At 37.1% G+C, this 24044-nt stretch overlaps 4 protein-coding genes and 1 pseudogene across 5 annotated transcripts; 3 read left to right on the plus strand and 2 right to left on the minus strand.

Moving 5' to 3' along the window:
- Positions 1–216: 216 nt before the first annotated feature.
- On the plus strand, positions 217–993 carry LOC116115173 (annotated as a pseudogene).
- A 106-nt stretch (positions 994–1099) lies between these two features.
- On the plus strand, positions 1100–4370 carry LOC116115174 (pyruvate decarboxylase 2-like). Its single transcript, XM_031401336.1, has 7 exons — positions 1100–1105; positions 1172–1234; positions 2564–2727; positions 2852–3502; positions 3573–3690; positions 3781–3969; positions 4045–4370. Exons 1-7 carry the CDS (start codon positions 1100–1102, stop codon positions 4225–4227), a joined length of 1374 nt encoding a protein of 457 aa, XP_031257196.1. The 3' UTR covers positions 4228–4370.
- A 1898-nt stretch (positions 4371–6268) lies between these two features.
- LOC116115141 (pyruvate decarboxylase 2) lies at positions 6269–9316 on the plus strand. Its single transcript, XM_031401295.1, has 6 exons — positions 6269–7019; positions 7265–7428; positions 7540–8190; positions 8278–8395; positions 8680–8868; positions 8969–9316. The coding sequence occupies exons 1-6, from the start codon at positions 6492–6494 to the stop codon at positions 9137–9139; spliced, it is 1821 nt and encodes a 606-aa protein (XP_031257155.1). The 5' UTR covers positions 6269–6491; the 3' UTR covers positions 9140–9316.
- Positions 9317–10357: 1041 nt separating this feature from the next.
- LOC116115203 (transcription factor bHLH140-like) lies at positions 10358–14483 on the minus strand. 2 transcript variants are annotated; one of them, XM_031401361.1, is made up of 7 exons: positions 14349–14483; positions 14129–14250; positions 13092–13689; positions 12734–12800; positions 11820–12492; positions 11563–11733; positions 10358–10954 (listed from the first exon to the last, which is right to left on the minus strand). In XM_031401361.1, exons 1-7 carry the CDS (start codon positions 14383–14385, stop codon positions 10631–10633), a joined length of 1992 nt encoding a protein of 663 aa, XP_031257221.1. In that variant the 5' UTR covers positions 14386–14483; the 3' UTR covers positions 10358–10630. The 2 variants fall into 2 exon arrangements, with proteins under 2 accessions (XP_031257221.1, XP_031257220.1); XM_031401360.1 differs by having other exon boundaries at positions 12734–13689.
- Positions 14484–22105: 7622 nt separating this feature from the next.
- Positions 22106–22664, minus strand: LOC116115175 (serine/threonine-protein phosphatase PP1-like). Its single transcript, XM_031401337.1, has 2 exons — positions 22332–22664; positions 22106–22240 (listed from the first exon to the last, which is right to left on the minus strand). The coding sequence occupies exons 1-2, from the start codon at positions 22662–22664 to the stop codon at positions 22106–22108; spliced, it is 468 nt and encodes a 155-aa protein (XP_031257197.1).
- Positions 22665–24044: the final 1380 nt, after the last annotated feature.

The following is a 24044-nucleotide window of genomic DNA, read 5'->3' on the forward strand; positions in this document are numbered from 1 at the left end:
AATTGTGATATTGAATGTTGACAAATTATGCAAATTAAGGCTATATCATGAGTTGTGAAATACTTTTGATAACTAACAATTGCAACACACACACTAATCATATTTAAAATATGCGAAATCTTTGTTTCTTTTTCATTTTCTTATAGTGTAGCTATAAAATACACTAAGTGAGGAAACATTTAGTACTATAATAACGTTGGACTTATGTATGTGTTTATGGGGTTTTGGGTTGATTATATTTTGATTAGGCTGGTGAATAACTTGGAAGATGCGCCTGAATTGATCGATACTCTAATCAACTGCTTTGAAAGAAAGCAAGCCTGTTATATCAACATCAGTTGTAATTTGCCCTATTCCACATCCTACTTTTAGCCGTCACCAGTTCCATTTTCACTTCCCCCGATAATTTCTCTCCTCATTATAACTTTCTTATCTCAACATAGACATATAGATTAATGTGACTGTTTCCTTTTCTTTGTCTATTATTAATTTGAGTATCAAATGGGGTTGGAGGCTGCAGTTGATGCAGCAGAGATGTCTTGAACAAGGCAGAAAACCAGTGTTGGTTGGTGGACCAAACTGCGAAGTGGCCAGGCATGTGATGCCTTCTGGAGGTCTGATGCTTGTGGTTACCCCTTGCGGTTATGCCTCGGCAAAAGAGCTAGTACCAGAAGACCCTCATTTTATTGGAACTTATTGGGGTGCAGTGAGCACAGCTTTTTGCGCTGAAATTGTGGAATCTGCCGATGCTTATTTGTTGTGACCCATATTTAATGACCTTAGCTGTGTTGGGTACTCTCTTCTTGAAGCGAGAGAGGCGATTATTGTCCAGCCTGATGCCGTGGTTATTGGAATGGACCTTATTTGGATGTGTTTTGTGAAAGACTTCCAAAGCACTTTCAAAGGGCTCCAGCGCAATACTACAGCTATGACAATTCACCAGGATTTGTTCCTGAGGGGCAACCTCGAAGTGTGAACCCAAAGCGGCATTGAGGGTGAATATGCATTCCACACATACAAAAGATGCTTGTCTAGTGAAAACTGTTGATTACTGACCAGGAGACTCTGGTTGACTGCCAGAAACTAAAATGCCAAAGGGATGCGGGTGAGCAATTTATTCACGAAGTTACATAAAATTTTGGGAATAATATGAATAGGTTTGGTTTTGCAGGTGAGTTCCAATTGCAATACGGCGATTGGATGGTTGGTTGGTGCAAACTTTGGTTATGCGCAGGTGTGCCCAATAAGCTGTCATTGCTTGTATTGGAGATGGTAGCTTCCAGGTATTTGATTCATTTTTTTTTTTTTTTTTTTGGGGGGCAATTGTCTCACTTTTTTTTATCAAAAAGAAAAAATTCATCTAAACTATTAAAAACCCCACTATAATAATAATAATAATAATAATAATAATAATATCACTTGATAAATGGATACATTTTTTATTAAACGATTGTATAATAATAAATGAAATAAACTCTACTAATGCATGTACAACTAGTCAACACCGAAATCTCATCAAGTCATTATCCAACTAAATATATATTTGTGGATAGCGTAGATGGTTAGGGCAAACTGGGTATAGTGTGGATAGACGTCGGCCTTAGGTTTGATTCCTTATTTGAGTATCACAATTTAAGTGGGGAGCTGTGACGATAGGTTGTTGTGCTAGTCTCCTATGAGGATTAGTCGAGGTGTACGTAAGTTGACCTGGACACATTGGTTACCAAAAAAAAAAAAAAATTTATCCAACTAATAGAAAAAAAACATTTTTAAAGTTTAAGACATTACACAATCAAATCAAAATAATACAATAGTCCCCTTAGGGGTGGAGCCAGAAAATATTTTCGGGAGGGCCGAAAGTAAGGTTGAATGAACAAAGGGATTAGAGAAATGCAAAGTTATGTATACATATGTATGCGGACCAAAGTGTGAGATTCAAAATCTAAGGTTTCCAAAGTGAAAATTTTATATTTAAAAATTTTTGTGGGGCTACTGGTCCCCTTCAACCAAACTTTCCGAATCATAAACATCCAAACAACACCTCACTGATCATTTTCGTCTTTACCACAACAATCTTCTGAGAAATTCAAAAAACGTATCAAGCTTTTTGTACAAACATGACAAGGAATTAAATAGGGGTGTGCAGAATTTCCGAGTAGAACCGGAACCAGCAGGCACCTGGGGTTTTGGTTCCGATTCCGATTCCCATATGGGTGGACCCGGTAAAAGGGAAAACTTGGGGCATGACGCATGACAAAAATTTATTACGTTTTTTGAGAGCTCTAGGAAAACCATCTTCTTAAGAGAAACTTGGTAATTGGTGATATTGACTTGTGGACAAACTTATGCAAATCAAGGCTATATCATGAAAGTTGTGACATACTTCTTGATAACTTGCAACACACATATTTTAAAATATGCGAAATCTTTGTTTTCTTATTTCATTTTTTTCTTATAGTGTAGCTATAAAAGACAATAAGTGAGGCAAACATTTAAGGTAACTATAATAACGTTTGACTTATGTTAATGGTTATGGGGTTTTGGTGTGTGATATTTTGATTAGGCTGTGGTGAATAACTTGGAAGATGCGCATGAATTGATCGATACTTCTATATCAACTGCTTTGAAAGAAAGCAAGCCTGTTTATATCAACATCAGTTGTAATTTGCCTGCTATTCCACATCCTACTTTTAGCCGTCAACCAGTTCCATTTTCACTTCCCCCCGGGTAATTTCTCTCCTCATTATTCAACTATCTTATCTTAACATCATAACATATGATAGATTAATGTGACTGTTTCCTTTTCCTTTTTCTTTGTCTATACTAATTTGTTTATTTTTCGGGTGAGCAGATTGAGTAATCAAATGGGGTTAGAGGCTGCAGTTGATGCAGCAGCAGAGTTCTTGAACAAGACAGTAAAACCAGTGTTGGTTGGTGGACCAAAACTGCGAGTGGCCAAGGCATGTGATGCCTTTCTGGAGCTTTCTGATGCTTGTGGTTACCCCCTTGCGGTGATGCCATCGGCAAAAGGGCTAGTACCAGAAGACCACCCTCATTTTATTGGAACTTATTGGGGTGCAGTGAGCACAGCTTTTTGCGCTGAAATTGTGGAATCTGCCGATGCTTATTTGTTCGCTGGACCCATATTTAATGACCTTAGCTGTGTTGGGTACTCTCTTCTTCTGAAGGGAGAGAAGGCGATTATTGTCCAGCCTGATCGCGTGATTATTGGGAATGGACCTTCATTTGGATGTGTTTTGATGAAAGACTTCCTAAAAGCACTTTCAAAGCGGCTCCAGCGCAATACTACAGCTTATGACAATTACCACAGGATTTATGTTCCTGAGGGGCAACCTCTGAAGTGTGAACCCAAAGCGGCATTGAGGGTGAATATTGCATTCCAACATATACAAAAGATGCTGTCTAGTGAAACTGCTGTGATTACTGACGCAGGAGACTCTTGGTTTGACTGCCAGAAACTTAAATTGCCAAAGGGATGCGGGTGAGCAATTTATTCACGAACTGTTACATAAAATTTTTGGGAATAATATGAATATGGTTTGGTTTTGCAGGTTTGAGTTCCAATTGCAATACGGGTCGATTGGCTGGTCGGTTGGTGCAACTCTTGGTTATGCGCAGGCTGTGCCCAATAAGCGTGTCATTGCTTGTATTGGAGATGGTAGCTTCCAGGTATTTGAATTCATTTTTTTTTTTTTTTTTGGGCAATTGTCTCACTTTTTTTTATCAAAAGTTACATTCTTGGCGATTGTTTTTTCTAAGATGACCGCACAAGATGTATCAACAATGCTGCGATGTGAGCAGAAGAGTATCATCTTCCTGATTAACAATGGTGGTTACACCATTGAAGCTGCGATACATGATGGACCTTACAATGTGATAAAGAACTGGAACTACACTGGGTTGGTTGATGCAATCCACAACGGCGAGGGCAAGTGCTGGACTGCCAAGGTTAATCTATTAATTTAATTTAAGATGGAAGATTAATGCCTATCCTGAAACTAATTGTTGAATATGTAGTTGCAGGTTCACTGTGAGAAGGAGCTAATAGAAGCAATCGAGGAAGCTACTGGAGGCAAGAAGGATTGCCTCTGCTTCATTGAGGTAATTGTTCACAAGGATGACACTAGTAAAGAGCTCCTGGAATTGGGCTCCAGGCTCTCTTTTGTCAATAGCCGCCCACCAAACCCTCGATATTCTTGGGCTTGAATCCTTAAACTAGAAGTTAATGATGTTTTCCTTCTTCCATTTAAATAACAATGGCAAGCGACGAGGACATTTTGTGCTGATGATATGTACCCGATCCTTTTACTTGATTTCTCTAGTTTTGTTGTGTATGAATACTTCATTCTTTATGCTTTAAATGTTCAACTATATGTTCCAAAAATGCCTGGACCTTTCTTTTGCTAGACATTGACAACCAAAATATACCTTCTCCATCTGTAGATAAACTAATTTTAGAAGGAAATCTATTGGTTATCCAAATTAGTAGTAACCGATCCAGAAATTCTTGTTAGGGTAGACCAAAATAAAATGTAATAGCATATAATATTCATATTATATGTTTTTAGTTGAAATTGTCATAAAAAGAAAAAAAATTCCATATAAATATTTTCACCCTCAATATACTCTAGATCCGCCCCTACAAATTAGTACAAACCATTTTGGTCATCTTTTATTCCTTCAAAATTTCCAATGCTTGCATTGTACGTTCTACCATAACCAGATACTCCTACCTATGTGCCTTTCCTAATTAAATAATTGGTCTCTTATGTTTTTATACTGATGTGATAACATATATCAAGCTGTTATTGTTAGGTTTAGTGAAGAAGAATGATAAGTTTGTTTAATCACAATTAGATGACTTAATGATAAAAGAGTAAAAAAATTCAATATAGGTTCTTGAGTTCGAGTCTCCTTATACATTAATATGTATGACATCCCTTATTAACAAAAAAAAAAAATAAAAAATAAAAAAAATATAAGTTTGTTGACTAATGTTTTGAAGAGAATAAACAACGAAATTGCCTTGTAACTTGTAAGTAACGCCTTTGCAAAGGGCCCAGAACCAGAAACCATGTGCAATTTACCTGTCTATTGATCCTTGCCGTAACCAGGATTAGTCAAATAATTAATCACTAACTCAGGAGACAGACTTTACTGTTTCTTAATTTATTTAATAGCTTTACAGTTATATTATATTTGTCAATGCTGACACCCTTACTTGAAATAACTTGTACATTATATAAATAATTTATACATAAGAGAGAATCTAATATACGGTCTCTCACTGTTGACATGTGATGTCATTGAAAAAGCAATGCCCTACGCCTTTTTACTTTCATCAGTCGGCCACCAACAGTTTTGACCTTTCCTCTCTCTCTTACGTGGACCATCCTAATACGACCACATTTGTGGGGTTTTGACTGTATATCTGGAAGCCTTTGTGCCACGCACACCATCACTCTGCTTTTCTCACATCACAAGAACAGTACAGAAGAAAAAGAAACTGGTATCTAATTCTAATGTTAAACTCTGAAAGCAGGAAACAGAAATACAGAACTGGTATAAACAGTCGAATAAGGAGCGGGCCAGTTGCGTTTGGAGGGTAAATGCAGCATTGGCTGCGGCGGACAATCACTACATGCATTGGGGCTACGTCTGCATGCTATACGCGGTACTAATTAAACTTTGTTTTCTATTATTACTATTCAAAAACCAAAACCAACACTAAAATCAGTGGACTAATTATACGAATATGCTGGTTTTGATTTTGCTTTCTTTGTTTCATAAAACGACTTTCAAATACCAGGTTACAGCCAGCTTGACCACCCACCAACCATTACGTGGGCGACTGCCTTCACTGTTGTTGACCCCTTGGATTCTCTTTTACTACTCAAGATTCTGTGTTTGATTTGGTTTTGGCTTTTGCATAATCCCATTCAAATTACCCATTGGTCACCGCAAAATCTTTCGTTAATCAAACTTTAATTCATTGCCTTTCAAAACAAGAGGCTCCAAACTGAAACTGGAAATCTAAGCTACCCACTTATCTAATTGCCATATCAAACAATAAGCTCAGTTACTTACCTATTCAACAGGGATCCTCAAATTCCTGTAGTCCACGACACGTAATTACATTCTAGTACTTTCTTTTTAACTAATTAATCGTTGATTAAAATGGTAATTAAATTATTAAACAAAGCGCGTACTTCTCAAACATTCTCCCACCAATCCCAAACAAATTCCTCGTACTAGAGAAAAACCATTTTCTCCCAAGCACTACTGCCTTTCACTAAATCGCCCCTGGTTTCACTATCACAGTAAAACCCTCCTTGTTATAAATTGTCCTTCTTTCATCTCCTTTGGAAACAAACAAAACCCATCAGTTTCTTTTCATCAAACAAAATGCTTTTATATTTTTTCTTCATTACATTTGTCATCAAATTTATTCAGATTCCTTACAATCAACCATGGACACAAAGATTGGATCACTTGACACCTGCAAGCCTTCCTGTAATGACTTGGCTTGCCCAGCAAACGGGCTTGTTTCAACCATCCAAAGCTCTGTTTCACCGTCCTCAATAGTCAACCCGTCGGAGTCGACTCTCGGTCGCCACCTCGCTCGCCGACTCGTTCAAGTTGGTGTCACCGACGTGTTCTCTGTCCCCGGTGACTTTAACTTGACTCTTCTTGACCATTTAATCGCTGAGCCCGGGCTTAACTTGATCGGCTGCTGTAACGAACTGAATGCTGGGTATGCCGCAGATGGGTACGCGCGGTCGCGAGGTGTCGGCGCGTGTGTGGTTACTTTCACCGTCGGTGGTCTTAGCGTCCTCAATGCCATTGCTGGAGCTTACAGTGAAAATTTGCCTCTGATTTGTATAGTTGGAGGGCCAAACTCAAATGATTATGGAACCAACAGGATCCTTCATCACACTATTGGATTGCCTGATTTTAGCCAAGAACTCAGATGCTTCCAGACTGTTACGTGCTTTCAGGTATGATCCTAAATTATAAGGAAGTTGTTTTCTTTGTTGATTAATAATATTAAAAAGTAGTCTCTTTTAAAATCTAAAAAGAAAAGATACCTTTAAGTTAATTCGATATGTTGGATTTGATTTGTTTATTCATTTATTTATTTTTTACTCTAAGCTTGAATGCTGTTCATGGGTTTTGGAAGTTCTTGTTGATGTGTGAATTAGTTTGATAAATGATGATGGTTTTGATGTTTGTTTTTTGGTAGGCTGTGGTGAATAACTTGGAAGATGCACATGAATTGATAGATACTGCGATATCGACTTCTTTGAAAGAAAGCAAGCCTGTTTATATCAGTATCGGTTGTAACTTGCCTGCGATTCCTCATCCTACTTTCAGCCGTGAGCCAGTTCCATTTGCACTTTCTCCCAAGTAATCTTTGAAGACCTAAGTCATGGCTTATTTTAAGCGTTATAAGATATGATCGGTTTATGTGAGTGATTTTTTGTGAATTAATATTTTATTTTTATTGTGGGTGAGCAGATTGAGTAATAAGATGGGCTTGGAGGCTGCAGTTGAGGCAACAGCAGAATTCTTGAACAAGGCAGTGAAACCAGTGTTGGTTGGTGGACCTAAGCTGAGAGTTGCCCAGGCATCTGACGCTTTTGTTGAGCTTGCTGATGCTTGTGGTTATGCCCTTGCGGTGATGCCTTCGGCAAAAGGGCTAGTGCCAGAGCATCATCCCCATTTTATTGGAACTTACTGGGGTGCAGTGAGCACAGCTTTTTGCGCTGAAATTGTGGAATCTGCAGATGCTTATTTGTTTGCGGGACCTATATTTAATGACTATAGCTCTGTTGGATACTCTCTTCTTCTTAAGAAAGAGAAGGCAATCATTCTCCAGCCTGACCGTGTTGTTATTGCGAATGGGCCTGCATTTGGGTGTGTTTTGATGAAGGATTTCCTGAAAGCACTTTCAAAGCGGCTCAAGCGCAACACTACTGCTTACGACAATTACCACAGGATTTATGTTCCTGAAGGGATTCCTCTGAAGTGTGAACCTAAAGAGGCACTGAGGGTGAATGTTCTGTTCCAGCATATACAGAAGATGCTGTCTAGTGAAACTGCTGTGATTGCTGAGACAGGGGACTCTTGGTTTAACTGCCAGAAACTTAAATTGCCTAAAGGATGCGGGTGAGCAAAAGATTAACTATTGATGATTTTAATGTCTCCTAGCGGGGTTTATAAATTTGAAGATATAATTTGAATATGGTTTTGCAGGTATGAGTTCCAAATGCAATATGGATCAATTGGATGGTCAGTTGGTGCAACTCTTGGGTATGCACAGGCTGTGCCTGAGAAGCGTGTAATTGCTTGCATTGGTGATGGCAGCTTCCAGGTATGTGGGGTTATTATTCCGTGTCTGGTAATTGTCTTATACTTGGAAAAGCAACCATGAGAAACCCTGTTAGTAATTAATTGAGGAAATTACAAGCACATTGGGTTTTGAACTGAAATACATGCTTCTTTGTCACTTGATTTGTTATTTGACAATGCTCTTCTATTGCTTTTAAAATTTAAATGTTTGCCATATCTTGCATCATCTCACCTCAAGATCCTTCCAACGTGTTATTATCTTTTAATTCATGGATATTTTATATTTTGCTTGGTGATTGCTCTCAGGTGACTGCACAAGATGTATCAACAATGCTGCGATGTGGGCAGAAGACTATCATCTTCCTGATTAACAATGGTGGTTATACCATTGAAGTTGAGATTCATGATGGACCTTACAATGTGATAAAGAACTGGAACTACACTGGATTGGTTGATGCAATCCACAATGGCGAGGGCAAGTGCTGGACAAAAAAGGTTAGTTGGTCAACATTACTGCATTGGCTTTCTTCCATCAGGGCCAATGGAAAATCAACGCAATGATTCTAAAACCTTTTTGTTGAATTTGTTGTTGCAGGTCCGCTGTGAGGAGGAGTTGATTGAAGCAATAAAGGAGGCAACTGGACCAAAGAAGGATTGCTTGTGCTTCATTGAGATAATTGTTCACAGGGATGATACCAGCAAAGAGTTGTTGGAATGGGGTTCCAGGGTCTCGGCCGCCAACAGCCGCCCACCAAACCCGCAGTAGAATTGTGCTTGTATAGCCAAGTGAATACTATTACCCACCAGTCCTAATTAGTTGAGTGGTACCTTATGTGTTACTTGAGTTTTAGTTTCGTGAACGGTTTACTTCATTTGCCAGGTGCTGTTGTTTTTGCGGGTATATTTCTTTTTAATCAAAGTACTGAATCATTTGTTCTTCATTTATCTAGTCTTCTTCTGCAAAATGCCAAAATCAACACATTCATGGACTGATAGGAAAAAATTTTGACATTAATGAAAGATGCTTCACGTTTTCTTTAACCTACTTTTCGAAACTTCAAGATCGTGGCCCCCATTCTGGCCTTACCTAAATCTAAATAAAAAATACTGATAGATGGAAAAATTTGCTGGTAGAAGACAAGTGGGTCTCACACGTGAAGAAAGTTCCAATTGGCGGCGGAGCTCTCACTGCAGTGTTGGCATGCTTGCATTGCCTTCCACAGAAACAGATATTTATGCTGATTGATTAATACGGTCTTGTATGTCAATATAAACTCTTATTCAGTTGATAATTTTAAATTGAGATACTTAATTAAACATACTAGTGTCATTAAAAAAAATTGGTCTACTATAGTTATGACTTTTGTAGAGTTGCATTCCATAACATTCTAAGTTCAGATGCAAAGAGCACGAACTTAATTATTCTTCTGGAGAATAACTTCCATTAAAAGATTCGTCTCTGGGTTCATGGGAACTTCGTTATACTTCTGGACCCTTGTAACGATCCTTCTTTGGGGTCAATTCATTTAATAATCTAGAAAGAAAATATAACTGTATTAAATGGCGGTAAAAGGTAGAAGGGTGACATGAGAACGCACGACAAGTCGTCCACAAAAATATTAAATAAAGGACAAATGCTATTAAAATAGTGAACTCATGACAGTTTGGAACAGAAGACAAGTCGATATCAAAGTGTGAAAACGAACACAAATATCATTTGGAAAAAAAAGGTCGGCATATCCCTCTTTTATTTATTTTTTTCTTCAAGAGAACACGTGTCTTTAAGTCCACCAAAAATGGTCCAACATACTGTTGCAGAGCTTTCATAATCATTCAAGATATAACTCTCACCATATGCGAAACAATCAGATCTTTACAGTGGGCAGAATTGTAAAGAGGATGCGACTTGTCTCCTGCTGTTTTGACATATCATGTGGAAGAACAAAAAAGAATGGTCCTACCCCGATTATAACTCCAGCATATAAATCAGCTCAATTCATAAGTTACAATATAACAAGAGAATCATATAGAAAATTAATTTAATATTAACAAGATTCCAACTTTGTAAATAGAGCGACAGCAATTGCTTTTGGATCCCATTACTAGCAACAACTCCATGATCAGGGCAAAAACTGGTTTAGCATATACTGACATCTATACAAAAGTTTCATTAACAGTGTCCCATGGGCAACCAAAAATCTTACACTAACCAGACACTATGCACCATAGATTTTGACAAAATATGATTTATAAAGATCTAGGTGTCACTTGGTGCAAGCACAAGCCGGCCATTTTGAAGTAGGTTGGCAGGGAAGGGCGCTCGACAATTGGTAATATGCGATTTAAGCCTGGGTATGTTGGGGTGTGCACTTCTACATCGATGGCAGCGCAATTCCATTAACAACACGCTCTCTTCATCCATTAGTGTTGCTTTCCCATGGTTACTGATTTCCTCGATTACATCAACTGAATCGCGGAAAAATGCAGTAGTGAAAGTGTTCCAGTGCTTCTTATTCTTAAGATGTTTAGAATCAAAATCCTGGCTAATAACATGTAGGTGTAGTTGGCGCATAGATGGAACCTGCAATAGAGAGTCGAAAATGCCTGTTAGAAAATTATAATTTCCGTTAATCTATACCTAAATTGAGAGCTGTGCCGCTGAACATTTCTGCAGGAAATGAGATGGAAACAATTAACCAAATAGACCAGAGAAAAAAAGGAAAAACAATATGGAAATTGGAAGTCAAAGCTACAGTTTCTAAAATACTTAAACAACTAGCAGTAATGATTCTCAATATTAAAAAAAATCAATATTTTAAATCACGGCAACAACAGATCTTCACATCTAAACCAAGTTCTCTTGACAAAGACATGACTCCTAGCTCCGGTAATTAGTCAACTGCATAATTTGACCTTCAATTGGTATTGCCTCTAATTTCTGAGTTCTTTCAGTTCTAGATCCATTTTACTCCTATGTTGCATCCCAACCACGTCAAGGGCCCAATACCACATGAAGTCCTGGCGAGAGATCTACTTCCACAACCAAATTACTACATTCAGAACCAAATTTGGTCCCAAAAAGATATTTGCATTTAAGTCAACCAAAGCTACGTTAATGTCGAGGAAAGCATGAGGAGTTGAGAAAGGACAAAAAGGAAAATGCAAAGGAAGAAAACAATTATCATATACCGAGTGATATCCGAGGCGGAAGACCAGTGATGCATCTTCAAGCAAGAACTTCTCGGCCCACTTCAAACCCATAGCATGCATCATTTTTAAGAGTTGAAGATGTTCTTTACTGACATCTGCCAAGTGATCAAGACCATCACATCGTGCCAGCACCAAAATGTGTTTTTTTGCCTGTAAAAGAGAATAAGATACCCATATGTTATTTTTACTTCAACTTGAGCATATTAGGAAAGGGGGAGATGACACGACACATGTACCTTCGGATAAAGATCATTTAGTACAACAAAATCGTCTGTTATCTCAAGCAGATCATCCTTATGCTTTTCAGGATGCATGGCAATGTTGTAAAGAGCTTGAGCCCAGGAGGCCCAGACCTTAGAATTACTTCCACCAGTATTGTCATTGTTGGCATTTACCTTTCCAGCCCTAGAAACATTAATATCGGATCCTACTTCATTTTGAGACCCCTTGCACTTCTTGCTTCTTTCATGTTCATATACACCATCTCTTTTTATCTTTTGATCACTTTTTAAAGAAAAAATTTTAGGGGCATCTTTAGAGTGACCTAGTAAGACTGAAGGCTTTGACCCAATTTTTTCAATGCTTCCCTTGGGTAACTTTTCTTGGGACCTTACTACCGATAGAAAACCTTCAAAAAGTGATGTGTAAGCCATTCGAAGAATTTTGCAGCCTTTAAGATAGTCACCATCAAGACAATTTGGTCTATTTGGGTTCATATTAGGTCCAAGAACATGTATAACATGGGTCACCCCTTCACTACTATGCAAGGGAGATGCTGAAGAGAGTGGGACAACCACCGCATTCCCAGGGGAAAGAGATTTAGCCTGTTCCTTGGTTGCAACCTCCAGGGCAGGACCTGCAGCACTGAAGATAGCAGCATTCACGCCTCCACCTCCAGGTTTCAGCCGCCTGCACAGGGTGATCTGTGAGTTAATCTTCTTAATGTGACAATCACAGGCTTAAGGTGAAAATCTTCAAAGGCCAAAAGGGAGTAAAAGGTTATCCCATGTATGCATTCCAGTAGAAAGACATCAAGAACTTTAAACAGACAAAACAGGCTTTCAAAAGAGTTTCCCAAGTTTGATATTTCAAGCCATTCATTTAACCCCTACTGAACTCTATGCGCATGAGACAAATCATACAAGCTTACCAGTTGGCAGCATTAGCGATTACATTACAGTGTAAACCTCCTCTGGAATGAAGTCGAGTTATATCTCCTACAAATGTGAAGAAATTTTTGGGGTTAATGTTTTTTTGTGCAGCTTTAGCCCTAACCAAAGATAAAATCTTTGATCCATGAGTCAAGTCCACTAATACAAGCCGAGCATTTCCAAGCTTATATAGAAACTCCTCAACTTTCTCAATAATTATGTCAGAGGCCTTTTCATGGTTGAATTGGAAATCAGATGTTGAAATAGATGGAAATGCCAGAGTGGGAACATCATTTAAAGAACTATTCTGGTTGACAGAGTCCACTACCAGGTCATCACTTATCTTTCCCTCCTCACCTGCAGTATCTGATAATGAAGAAATGTTTTCTCGTCCTTCACAGATGGGATTCTTTACCTCAGTAGATTCAGGAGGTGCAGAATCCTGACCTCTACTTGCATTGGATCTGGCATTAGAAGGAACATCTACTTTCTTCAAGAACTTCATTATACCAAGTTGAACTTTGGCATCTGGATTCTTTTGGCCAAAACAACCATGTGGAAGGGTATCCAAAGCACCAAGCCCAATGTATGTATCAAGAGCAGCTTGAACATCACTCTCATTCTGGCAAAACACAATTCGAGAAAACCCTTCACTCAACTTAGGCAGTTCTTTCTTCCGTAACATACTATTCACAACTGCTGCAGCTTTTCCACCTTGCAAATTCCCTTCATGGTCAGTCCGTTTAACAGATCGAGATACACAAAGTTTGGCAGGAAGATCAAGGACCACAGCATGCATCTCTACTTGAAGAGCTCCAAGCCTCATAAAATCCACACGTTGTTCTCTTTCCAAGTTGCATCTGTCAATAAATACACTTTTTCCCTCCTTCAATGCACGGGCTGCATTCTTTAGGCACTGGACCTTCGTTCCAGATTTGCCGTTATTAATTGTATCCTACAATACATATAAAACAAAATATAACCAACCATTAAGGAAATTTCAAATACTACACATTTGCTCATTGTAACAATCAAGCGCACTAGAATTCTGCACCACTTCTTTCTGAACGTTAAATCAAGGACAAAATCATTTGATTACCAATACACATTCTTATATAGCTTCAATAATGAAACGAAGAAAACGACTTGCAACAAATGTCCCAATTGTTTTGTGCTCACCCTCAAAAACAACACTTGTATCGATTTGTTTAGTGAGTCCTAACTATTACTCAGTCCTTTTTCCTGCTGGCAGTTGAATATGTAGAAGAAGCAGTACATTGAACAGGATTGTTTTTTTTTTACATAGCCATTCCAATACTAAGAAACATGAAGCTCAGTGAAGCATTTTATCAAATAAGTACGATACAAATAATTGGAGAAAAAAATGATGAGACCTGACAAATGCGGACCCAGGGCCGAGCTGAGGAACGCAAGACTTGGTCGCAGAAGGTGGACTTGCCGCTTCCTGGGGCGCCCATTAATAGCACCACAATTGGTTTCCCCTTCTCTCCTTCGCCTTTCATTACACGCATTATACGTTAAGAAAAGAATATAAACTAATGATTGGCATTGAAACAAAATTTTTTTAATAAAAAACTAGCAGAAATAGCATACCTCCGGCTTTACAAGTATCGTCAACATCCGTATCCATTCTTAATCAGCGATTAGGAGTTCATGTGGGTCTGTAATTAGAAGATGCAAACTGCAAACTATGCCGAAACGTTCTCTTCAAGCTTCGATAGGTCTTATAGCAGGATTGCCGCCAGCTCGCTACTGGGCGGTCGTCTACGGTCCTAAATGGGCTGGGCCTAAAAATGGACCAACTGTATAGGCTAAAGTTACAGCTGGTCAAACGTAAAGGGACAATATATATATGTTGAAATTCATAATTCATTTTCTGTTTTAATAAAATAAAGAATAGTTCATCGAATTTTACTATAAGGTCCCCTGTGACAGTGGGTATAATTCTCGGGAAAATTATACAGCCACCGATGGTAGTATACCAAATTTGTGCACGAATAAAGTGACAAAATCCTGACGTTGATAATTTAACTTAATAATAATCAATGGTCAGGATTTTGTCACGTCATTCGGTGTACAAATTCGGTGCACTATTTCGATAACTGTAGTATTATCTAATTCTCGTGGAGGTTATAGTTCTAGGGGAAACAGTCTTGTAATTGAGACCTAAGGAGACTTTTGACTATATAAATAAATCTATGTTTTGAAAATTTCAAAAATAAAAACCATATCGAGATGAAAAGTTAATATGCTCCATTCAAGAGTCTTTTAGAATTATGATAATGACCATCTTATACAAACCATGTTGCTGTAAAAAAGTGTTTCCATTATTGCTACTGTTGATGCGGTTTTTTATCACAAACTAGAGGGATGCAAGCCTGGGAAGTTGCGCAAAAGATTTAGAAAGATTGTAATAGAAAATAGATGTTGAACCCATGGATCCAGTGTGATTCTGTGTTAAATTAAATGATGTGCAAGCAGTAAGTGCGTAGGAAATAATAGTGTGATTCATGTTTAAATTAAATGATGTGCAAAGCAGTAATTGTGTAAGGAAAATAGAAAAGAATATGACAAAAAACGATTTTTAAAGTAATTTGGATGCACAGAGTAATTTTTACATCCACGTTATTTTATGATGAGTACAAGGAGCATATATTTAGAAGACTATTACTGTAGGGTTCTTGTAGTAAAAGAGATGAAGTATCTCTTCGGTTTCGATGAGAACCCTTTAGATAGTGTTTTGAGGGTGACCTGTGAAATAATTCACGTACAATTGACATGTGACAAGTATCAATTAGTTTGTGAGTGAGTAGTTCGCGTATGAGTTGACACCGGAGAGCAACTTGCTCCTTAATGGGCATGTCTCCTTGAAGAGTCGGTGGCTTCCTTCTCATGAAGCTTTAAACGTATATATTTCTAATTATATATACGTATAAAGCTTTTAATTTTTCTGTATCATGTCCTCACTTGTTGGCACTTCCCTTCTGAATTCTGAAAGCTTTAACAATATTAATGATTAATTAACTAATCAAAACTAGATTCCAAGTGGTTGATCAAAATTGTTGTGGAGAAGTGGTCCATTAAAACCTAACATAATTTTCATGATTCCATTCCATTTAGATAACCATATATAAATGTAGATTCAAATAATTCAACACCTTCTAAAAATCATTCGTTATTGTTAGGGTCAAAAAATGTCCTCGACCCAAATAAAGCCCAAAACGAAAGACACCTCTAGCAAAGCTAAAGCTCAAGCCAATCCCGATGGGGCCCATAACAAAGTTACAGAAAGGCCTGATTCGGTTTGTTTTCCACACTCCTCACATCTAGACCCAGGCCTTCTGGTCCTAGAACACCTCCTGGATTCACGATCAAATTGGAGCCTACAGTCGCTACGAACTACAATACTATTGAACTCTACTAAGGAAGTCAATCACGGTCCTAATTCGTCTAAGGCCGTTCTAACCACGCGGGATCCCTTCCTATTAGGTAAGAGAACAAAAGGCTCCACTTCCACAAGCCATAACTACAAGGACTCCAAGTCCGACCGTATTCAAGATGTAGTCACTATTTAACAGGGCCAACCTTCCACAAGGCACGAACACATTACCTTCAGACCCTTGAGTTCTCACTCTTGAGAACTCCATATACAGTCGTAGTCACAGTCTCCGACTAGACTTTTGATAACATTCTCTCACCCTAACCCTCACTAAACTAGCCTCTCTCAGCTGCTGACTTGAGCGTCGGAGTGTCTACGGCAAACACCATCCCAGTATTTCCCGTCCGCTTCACGCTTGTTCTTATATGTGCAGGTGCAGCATATTACTAGTGGCTTCAACCCACGGGATCAATCCCCCTTTCCGTACATGTAGATTTTGCTTCTACAGTTATTATTGCATTCAGTCAAATTCGGCGTTTTAAAAACCATCGTTACTATCAAAAGTGTTCCCATTGCTAGATATAATATAGTTAAAATATATTATTTCTTTTTTAAGTGAAGTCTAAATCAGACATCCATACAAAAATGATAATTGATTTAGCAATAAACTAGTGTTTATGGTTGGAAAGCTGAGCACCGACAGAAAAAAAAAAAAAAAAAAAAAAAAAATTAACATTTAGGAAAGGGATGAGCCGGTGAGGGAGAAATAGGTTTTGCCCCCAACTGAAATATAATTTCACATCTATGAGCAAAGCTCCTAATGTTTCTTTCATTTTCTTTTTAAATAATTTCAACTTGATTATTTTCTTACAGTCTTCCTTAACAAATATTGGCCTTCTATTCTTTCAAATTAGCATATATGTAGACTCCTAAATTAAAATGCTCAATACAACACAGTAGAAAATTTACTGTGTTGGAATACTGTTTTGGGGCGGTTGGAATCAAAAGAATATTGTTACCAACAGTCCCTATCATCTCATAGCATTAAAAATAACAATTAATGCACTAAAGGCTTGACTAATATTATGCTTATATTTATAAGATTAGCAGCAGGGAAACTGGGGCCTGGCGTGGGTTCAAACCTTGAGGAGCAACCATGCACACCCGAGATTTTTTGCAACATTTTCTAAATTCATTTTCAATGACATGGTAAATGGCAGATTTGGCACATAAACTAGTGTTATGGTTGGAAAGTTGAGCACTGACAAAAAAAAAAAAAAAAAGCATTTTGCATTTAGTAAGAAAAAAGTAGAGAAGAGCAAAAGAATATAAAGAAAAATCCTTTAAAAAGCATATATCTTTTTGTAGTTTCAGTCAAGTAGTATTTGTAGTTTGAGTGATTATTGTATTCAGTCAAATTAAGCTAACCTTGCTTTTCTGTCCTCTATAATAAGTTGTGGGTTTTTATCTCTATAATAAGTTTTCTCTTTCTCTGTCTCTAGCAAGAGTTGTTAAAGCCTATTTCCAAGGCTCAAATAAGCTAACCCAAGAAATATCAAATGTATCCCCAAAGCTTCAAATTTGTCAACCCTGTAATAAATGCACTTTTGACAGTAATGTATGGTTGTATAACAACCGTAATTTACGAGTATCAATTGTCATGAGTCATGATTCGAAGAACCACAGCCACCAATTCCCATGGGGTCGACTATGCCACTCACATTCACAAGTATATAATGTCCATTAATCTTATATTCTAACTTCTACTTTAGTTAATTATATCATTCCTTAACATCTATAGAATGTGAGACAACTTACAGTATTTCTTGAAGTAAATATCCTTGACCTTTCAATGTGCTTAACGTTGCTTTATGTTGTTTGCAGTTTCTAAGGGCGGTACGTAATCTATTTAATCAATTTCCTACATAGACGGTTGATAATCTAAGAGAGGTAGCTAGGTCATCGAAATGCTCTATGGAAAAACTCCTAAATGCAACTTAATAATGAACATATTCAAGTTGCTTAGTGGATGAGGACAAAATTTAACAGTTTTCTTTCCATCATCATCCAAGTTGCCTATTCAGATCATTACAATAGTTGGAGTTCGAGAGAGACTTAATTTACTAGAAGTTAAAACATATTGAGATATAAATATATATATCTGCTTCATCACTAAAGTCAGTTAGTTTCATGTTCATATTATATATGAAGCATAACTTTAAACAATGGCCCAAATATAGCAGATGTGGAGTAAAACTTTGTCAACCCACACAATATGGGGGTTGAATATATAGGAATCAATGAAAATAAATGTGGAATAAAACTTTTACAACCAAAACACATAAATTATAAACAAGTATAAGCAATAAAGATATAAGTATTAATTTGAAAAAAAATATTAAATGATTGGAAAAGAGAAATGCTCAAAGATTATGCTGATTTGAAGCTTATCCCTAAGCATATCCTACGTATATAAACAATATATTACAAAGATATGGCAGTTATTGTTAATAAATGATATAGCTAAAGTAGAAGGTAAAGTAAGACGAATGGACATTGCACACTAGGTGAAAGATCTTCAAAAGATCACCATTATTTATATGCAAAGACCTTTATAGTGTAGTTCACATAAAACCATCCAAATTGATATGGTCCGCTTAATTATTTAATTATTTATAATAATGAAATGACGACTAATGTGTTTAGGATCTTCACAGTGCATGCCGTTTACCCTATAAATACCTATTTTAAGAGACGAGAGCTTGTCATCATACCTCTTATCGCTCTTCCATTCTTCAGCAAGCGGACATGAACAGTTTGTTATTCTTGTCGCTTTAATTGCCTGCAGCCATGCAATTCTTTGGCTGAAGGAAGACAGTTAAGGTACAGGGAGAAAGAAGAAACAGCAAAGCGAGGCAGCCAAGGCATCAGTTTGCAACAGAATGCTGCAGGGCTCAAAGAAGATTTGAAGTCAACAAAACCTAGTGTTGACATTCCTACTGCTGAAAACACTGTGAGTATGACAGGGGAAAAGGAAATATTCCCACCCATGAGTTTTGGTGCTTCTGCAACAGTATACCAGGATGGTTTTCGACCTACAACAACAGGTAACATTCCTGGTGTGGTTGGCCATAAACATGCGAAAGAGGAAGAAGATGTCGAATCCAAACTCGAAGAAGATCATAGCCTTAGATTTAACGGTGGGCATTCTGATCCAGGATATAATTCCCGACCCACAACACCCGGGCACGGTCCAGACGTTAACAAAAGTGCAGAACCAAAAGCATAAGCATGAACACATACATTAAGGTCATGTACTGTTCATTTAAGTCTCGTGCATATTATTCCATGTTGAAGCTAGCTCGTTTATGTATGTTACAATGTCTCTTTATGGACTCGCCGCCATGCTTTTATTTTAAATAAAATTTACTCCGTCTATCATAATTTCGGCCCACAACACAACCCCGGGTCATAGTTTTAGAATAATGCACAAACATAAACACAAATTAATGCATGAAATCTTAAAGATTGAGTCACAAAATTCAATATAATTTAATTGCAATCATATCTTAAAATCCACATACTAATTTATTAAATATTGAATAAATAAATTAGAGATTGCTGAATGCACAATTTTTTTTCCAAAATTGAATCGATCCATCTTATACGAACCATTGATTGCTGTAAAAAAGAGTTCCCATTATTGCTTACTGTTGATGTGGTTTTTTTGCATAAACTAGAGGTATACACGCCTTTGGGAAGTTTGCACAAAAGATTTACGAAAGATTGTGAAATGGCAAATATGATACTGAACCTGTGGATTCAGTGTGATTCATGTGTAAATTAAATGATGTACAAAGCAATAAGTGCGTAAGGAAAATAGAGCGATAGACAAAAGCGATTTTTAAAATAATGTGGATGCACGGAGTAATTCTTATGTCTACTGTTATTTTATTAATGAGTTTACAAGAAGTATATACTCTAAAAAGACTATTATTGTAGAGTTCTTGTAGTAAAAGAGATGAAGATATCTCCTTGGTTTGGGTGAGAACCCTTTATTGATAGTGTTTTGAGGGTGACCTATGAAATAATTCATGTGCAGTTTGACATGTGACACTATATCAATTAGTTTGTGAGTGAAGTAGTCCGCCTGCGAGTTGACACGGAGAGCAACTTGCATCCTTAATGGGCATGTGTCCTTTGAAGAGTCGGCTGGCTTCCTTCTTCATGAAGCTTTATACGTATATATTAATCCTTTTAATTTTTCTGTTCATGTCCTGATCTTGTTGGCACTTCCTCTTCTGAATTCTGAAAGCTTTATACGTATATATGACTGATTAATTAACTAATCAAAACTCAGATATTCCAAGTGGTTGATCAAAATTGTTGTGGAGAAGTGGTCCATTAATAACATAACATAATTTTCATGATTCCATTCCAAGTTTAGATTATCCATATATAAATGTAGGATTCAAATAACTCAACACCCTCTAAAAACCATTCGTTATTATTGCAGTCAGTCAAATTCCGGCTGTTATAAAAACCATTTGTTACTATAAAAAAGTGTTCCCATTGCTAGAATATAATATAGTTAAAATATATTATTTCTTTCTTTAAGTGAAGTCTAAATCACACATCCATACAAAAATGATAATTGATTTAGCACGTAAACTAGTGTTTATGGTTGGAAAGTTGAGCACCGACAGAATTAAAAAAAAATAAAAAATTTAACATTTAGTAAAGGGATGAGCCGGTGAGGGAGAAATAGGTTTATTGCCCCCAACTGAAATATAATTTCACCATCTATTGAGCAAAGCTCCTAATGTTTCTTTCTTTTTTCTTTTTAAATGATTTCAACTTGATTATTTTCATTACAGTCTTCCATTAACAAATATTAGGCCTTCTATTCTTTCCAAATTAGCATATATGTAGACTCCTAAATTAAAATGCTCAATACAACACAGTAGAAAAATTACTGTGTTGGAATACTATTTTGGGCGGTTAGAATCAAAAGAATATTTGTGTACCAACAGTCACTATCTAGCTCATAGCATTAAAAGCAAACCAATCTAATGCACTACAGGCTTGACTAATATTATTTGCTTATATTTATAAGATTAGCAGCAGGGAAACTGGGGCCTGGCGTGGGTTCCAAACCTTGAGGAGCCAACCATGCACACCCGAGATTTTTTGCAACATTTTCTAAATTCATTTTCAATGACATGGTCAATGGCAGATTTGGCACATAAACTAGTGTTATGGTTGGAAAGGTGAGCACTGACAGAAAAAAAAAACATTTAACATTTAGTAAAGAAAGAAAAGTAGAGAAGAGCAAAAGAATATTCAAGAAAAATCCTTTAAAAAGCATATATCCCTTTGTAGTTTAAGTCAATAGTATTTGTAGTTTGAGTGATTATTGTATTCAGTCAAAATTATGGTATCCATTCGATATTATTGTATTCAGTCAAATTCCGGCTGTTATAAAAAGGTTGAACGACATACACCCACCCAAGGTTTGAAGTAAAGACAATGTGATACCCAAATAGTTAGGAAAAGACAAACAAATTCTTTCCGTCAGTTACTGTTAGAAATTTCAGTCTATTGAAAGGTAATATAGTAATTGTATGTAGAGCAGTCAAATTTGAAATTTTAATTATCTTTCTCAATTAATGGAGGAAGCTTCTCTTGAAAGATTCATTGGGAGCTTGACATGTGTCCTTAACAATTGACATTGAATAAAAAAAGAAGAAGAATAAAAGAAAGTCTATTGGCTTTTCGTTTGCTTTGGCTTTGTGTTTTGTCTAGAGTTTGAGGCCTTGAGCTACTGAACGGCAACTATCAACGACGACCTAAACGAAACCATTGATGACAACCAGTGAAACATGAACCAGCGACAGGGGAGGACGAGTTAAGCCGACGACCATGACGGAGTGATGGAAAACTGTTTGCGACGAGTGAAGGGAAAATATATTCACAAACCAACATCGCCTGACGGTGTAAACCCAATGAGCTTCTTTGCTTCATGCTTGTGCCGGTGGCAAGGAGATTGAGCTGATGCTTGCTCTTGCAGAAGAGATATTCTCTGGTCGTATCCATCCTCCACAACCTATAATAAGAAAAAAAAATAATTAGCATGGGGCAATGCAACCTTTTTACCCAAAAAGAAACTGAAAAGAAAGAGTGGAAAAGCCAACCACCTGATGGGCACGACAGACCAGGTCCAAATCATGCTTTTTCAAGAATTCTGACACCTTGTCAGCTCCGAAGGTGTATGAAACTCCTCTGTCATTCATTCCCCATCCCTGAACATCTCTTCCAGGATCCGACCAGAGCAAATCACAAAGTAAACCATTGTCAGGAACAGCAGTAGGACGAGTAAGGTTTCTAATTTGATCCAAGTTTGACAGGTCAGGAGAAAGACCACCATGCATGCACAATATTTTTTCATCTATAAGAGCCGCCATAGGAAGGCAGTTGAAACAGTCAGTAAAGGCTTTCCAAAGTCTCACATTAAACCGTCGTTTGCACATTCATCATAAGATCTCAGAACGGCGGAGAAGAAGGAAAAAGAAAAAGAGGAATTTTGTCAATCTATTTCATCAAACAGAGACCAATGGAGAAGAAAAAAAGAATGATGGAGAAAGAAGAAATGGAAACCAGAACGACAAAGAAGAAAAAAAAGTTATTAATTGCCATGGCAAAATTTTAAGGGCATTTCAGTCTTTTAAGTAGTGTTACCTCTTAGTAGACGGAAATCCTTAACAGAGAATGGTGAAAAATACTTATTTGCCTTTTCCAAACTATCTGGGTATCATATTGTCTTTACTTCAAACCTTGGATGGGTGTATGTCGTTCGCCCTTATAAAAACTATTCGTTGACATCAAAAAGTGCTCCCATGCATTGTTCAGAATATCCTATAAAAACCATTCGTAAAGCTGCAAATCAGACATCCTACAAAAAAATAATTGATATTAAAAACCATAAACTAAATCATATCCTTTAAAAACATATTACATAATTTTAATACCCATTTATAAAGTTCACAAGGTGCTGCTTTTCAAAAGAAAAGTTCTCTATGTCGAGACAACACTGGAACAGCATGTAGAATTCAGAACCTTTTTTCTTCTCTGTCTCTAGCAAGTTACTTTGCTCAGCTGTTAAAGCTTATTTCTAAGGCTCAAATTAAGCTAACCTTTGCTTTTCTTGTCCTCGTTTTGATTTTCTGCCAAGAAATTCAATGTATTCCCAACGCTTCAAATTTGTCAAATCCCTGTAATGGATACACTTTTTGACAAATATAATGGATACACTTTTTGATAGTAATGTATGGTTTGTATACAACCGTAATTGACCGAGTATCAATTGTCATGACGCAAAAGACCAATTTCCAGTTTGTTGAACTTGAAGCTAAATATCCTTGACCTTTCAATGTGCTCAACTTTTGCTTTATGTTGTTTGAAGTTTGTAAGGGCGGTACGTAATCTATTTAATTATGATTTTATTTGGTTCTTAAAAATATAGTAGGGATATAGAGAAAAGTGAATAAAATTAATGAACCAAAATGGTATTTTTGAAACAGCTGATTTATGCGCTGATATTAACACTATTATATTAATTAAACTCACCTTGATTCTTCACAATTGCTTATTACTAATTAGTTTAATGTTTAAGATTAGTGGGAGAGAGGTGCTGCTGGGGTGGGGTTCCAATCTCCGAGGAGCCAACCAGCACACCAACCCTATAAATACCTTAAGAGACGAGAAGTTGTCATCATACATCCTTATAGCTCCATTCTTCAGCGAGCGGATCCATGAACAAGTTGTTATTCTTGTCGCTTTAATTGCTGCAGCCCTGCAATTCTTTGGGCTGAAGGAAGGCAGTTAAAGTACAGGAGAAAGAGAAACAGCAA

Source organism: Pistacia vera, unplaced genomic scaffold, assembly GCF_008641045.1.
Source record: "Pistacia vera cultivar Batoury unplaced genomic scaffold, PisVer_v2 Contig732, whole genome shotgun sequence".
NCBI lineage: Eukaryota > Viridiplantae > Streptophyta > Magnoliopsida > Sapindales > Anacardiaceae > Pistacia > Pistacia vera.

What these genes read in the sequence shown, in the direction of transcription:
- LOC116115175 (XM_031401337.1), bottom strand. Translation starts at nt 22,664, where the DNA reads ATGTGCAAACGACGGTTTAATGTGAGACTTTGGAAAGCCTTTACTGAC. An exon ending in TGGTCTGTCGTGCCCATCAG is followed by an intron (nt 22,241 to 22,331) that starts GTGGTTGGCTTT and finishes TTCTTATTATAG; the next exon opens with GTTGTGGAGGATGGATACGA.
- LOC116115141 (XM_031401295.1), top strand. Translation starts at nt 6,492, where the DNA reads ATGGACACAAAGATTGGATCACTTGACACCTGCAAGCCTTCCTGTAAT. An exon ending in AAATTGCCTAAAGGATGCGG is followed by an intron (nt 8,191 to 8,277) that starts GTGAGCAAAAGA and finishes ATGGTTTTGCAG; the next exon opens with GTATGAGTTCCAAATGCAAT. An exon ending in TTGGTGATGGCAGCTTCCAG is followed by an intron (nt 8,396 to 8,679) that starts GTATGTGGGGTT and finishes GATTGCTCTCAG; the next exon opens with GTGACTGCACAAGATGTATC.
- LOC116115174 (XM_031401336.1), top strand. An exon ending in CCATTTTCACTTCCCCCCGG is followed by an intron (nt 2,728 to 2,851) that starts GTAATTTCTCTC and finishes TCGGGTGAGCAG; the next exon opens with ATTGAGTAATCAAATGGGGT. An exon ending in TTGGAGATGGTAGCTTCCAG is followed by an intron (nt 3,691 to 3,780) that starts GTATTTGAATTC and finishes GTTTTTTCTAAG; the next exon opens with ATGACCGCACAAGATGTATC.
- LOC116115203 (XM_031401360.1), bottom strand. Translation starts at nt 14,385, where the DNA reads ATGGATACGGATGTTGACGATACTTGTAAAGCCGGAG. An exon ending in CGATACTTGTAAAGCCGGAG is followed by an intron (nt 14,251 to 14,348) that starts GTATGCTATTTC and finishes GTGTAATGAAAG; the next exon opens with GCGAAGGAGAGAAGGGGAAA. An exon ending in TCCGCCTCGGATATCACTCG is followed by an intron (nt 10,955 to 11,562) that starts GTATATGATAAT and finishes TCTCTATTGCAG; the next exon opens with GTTCCATCTATGCGCCAACT.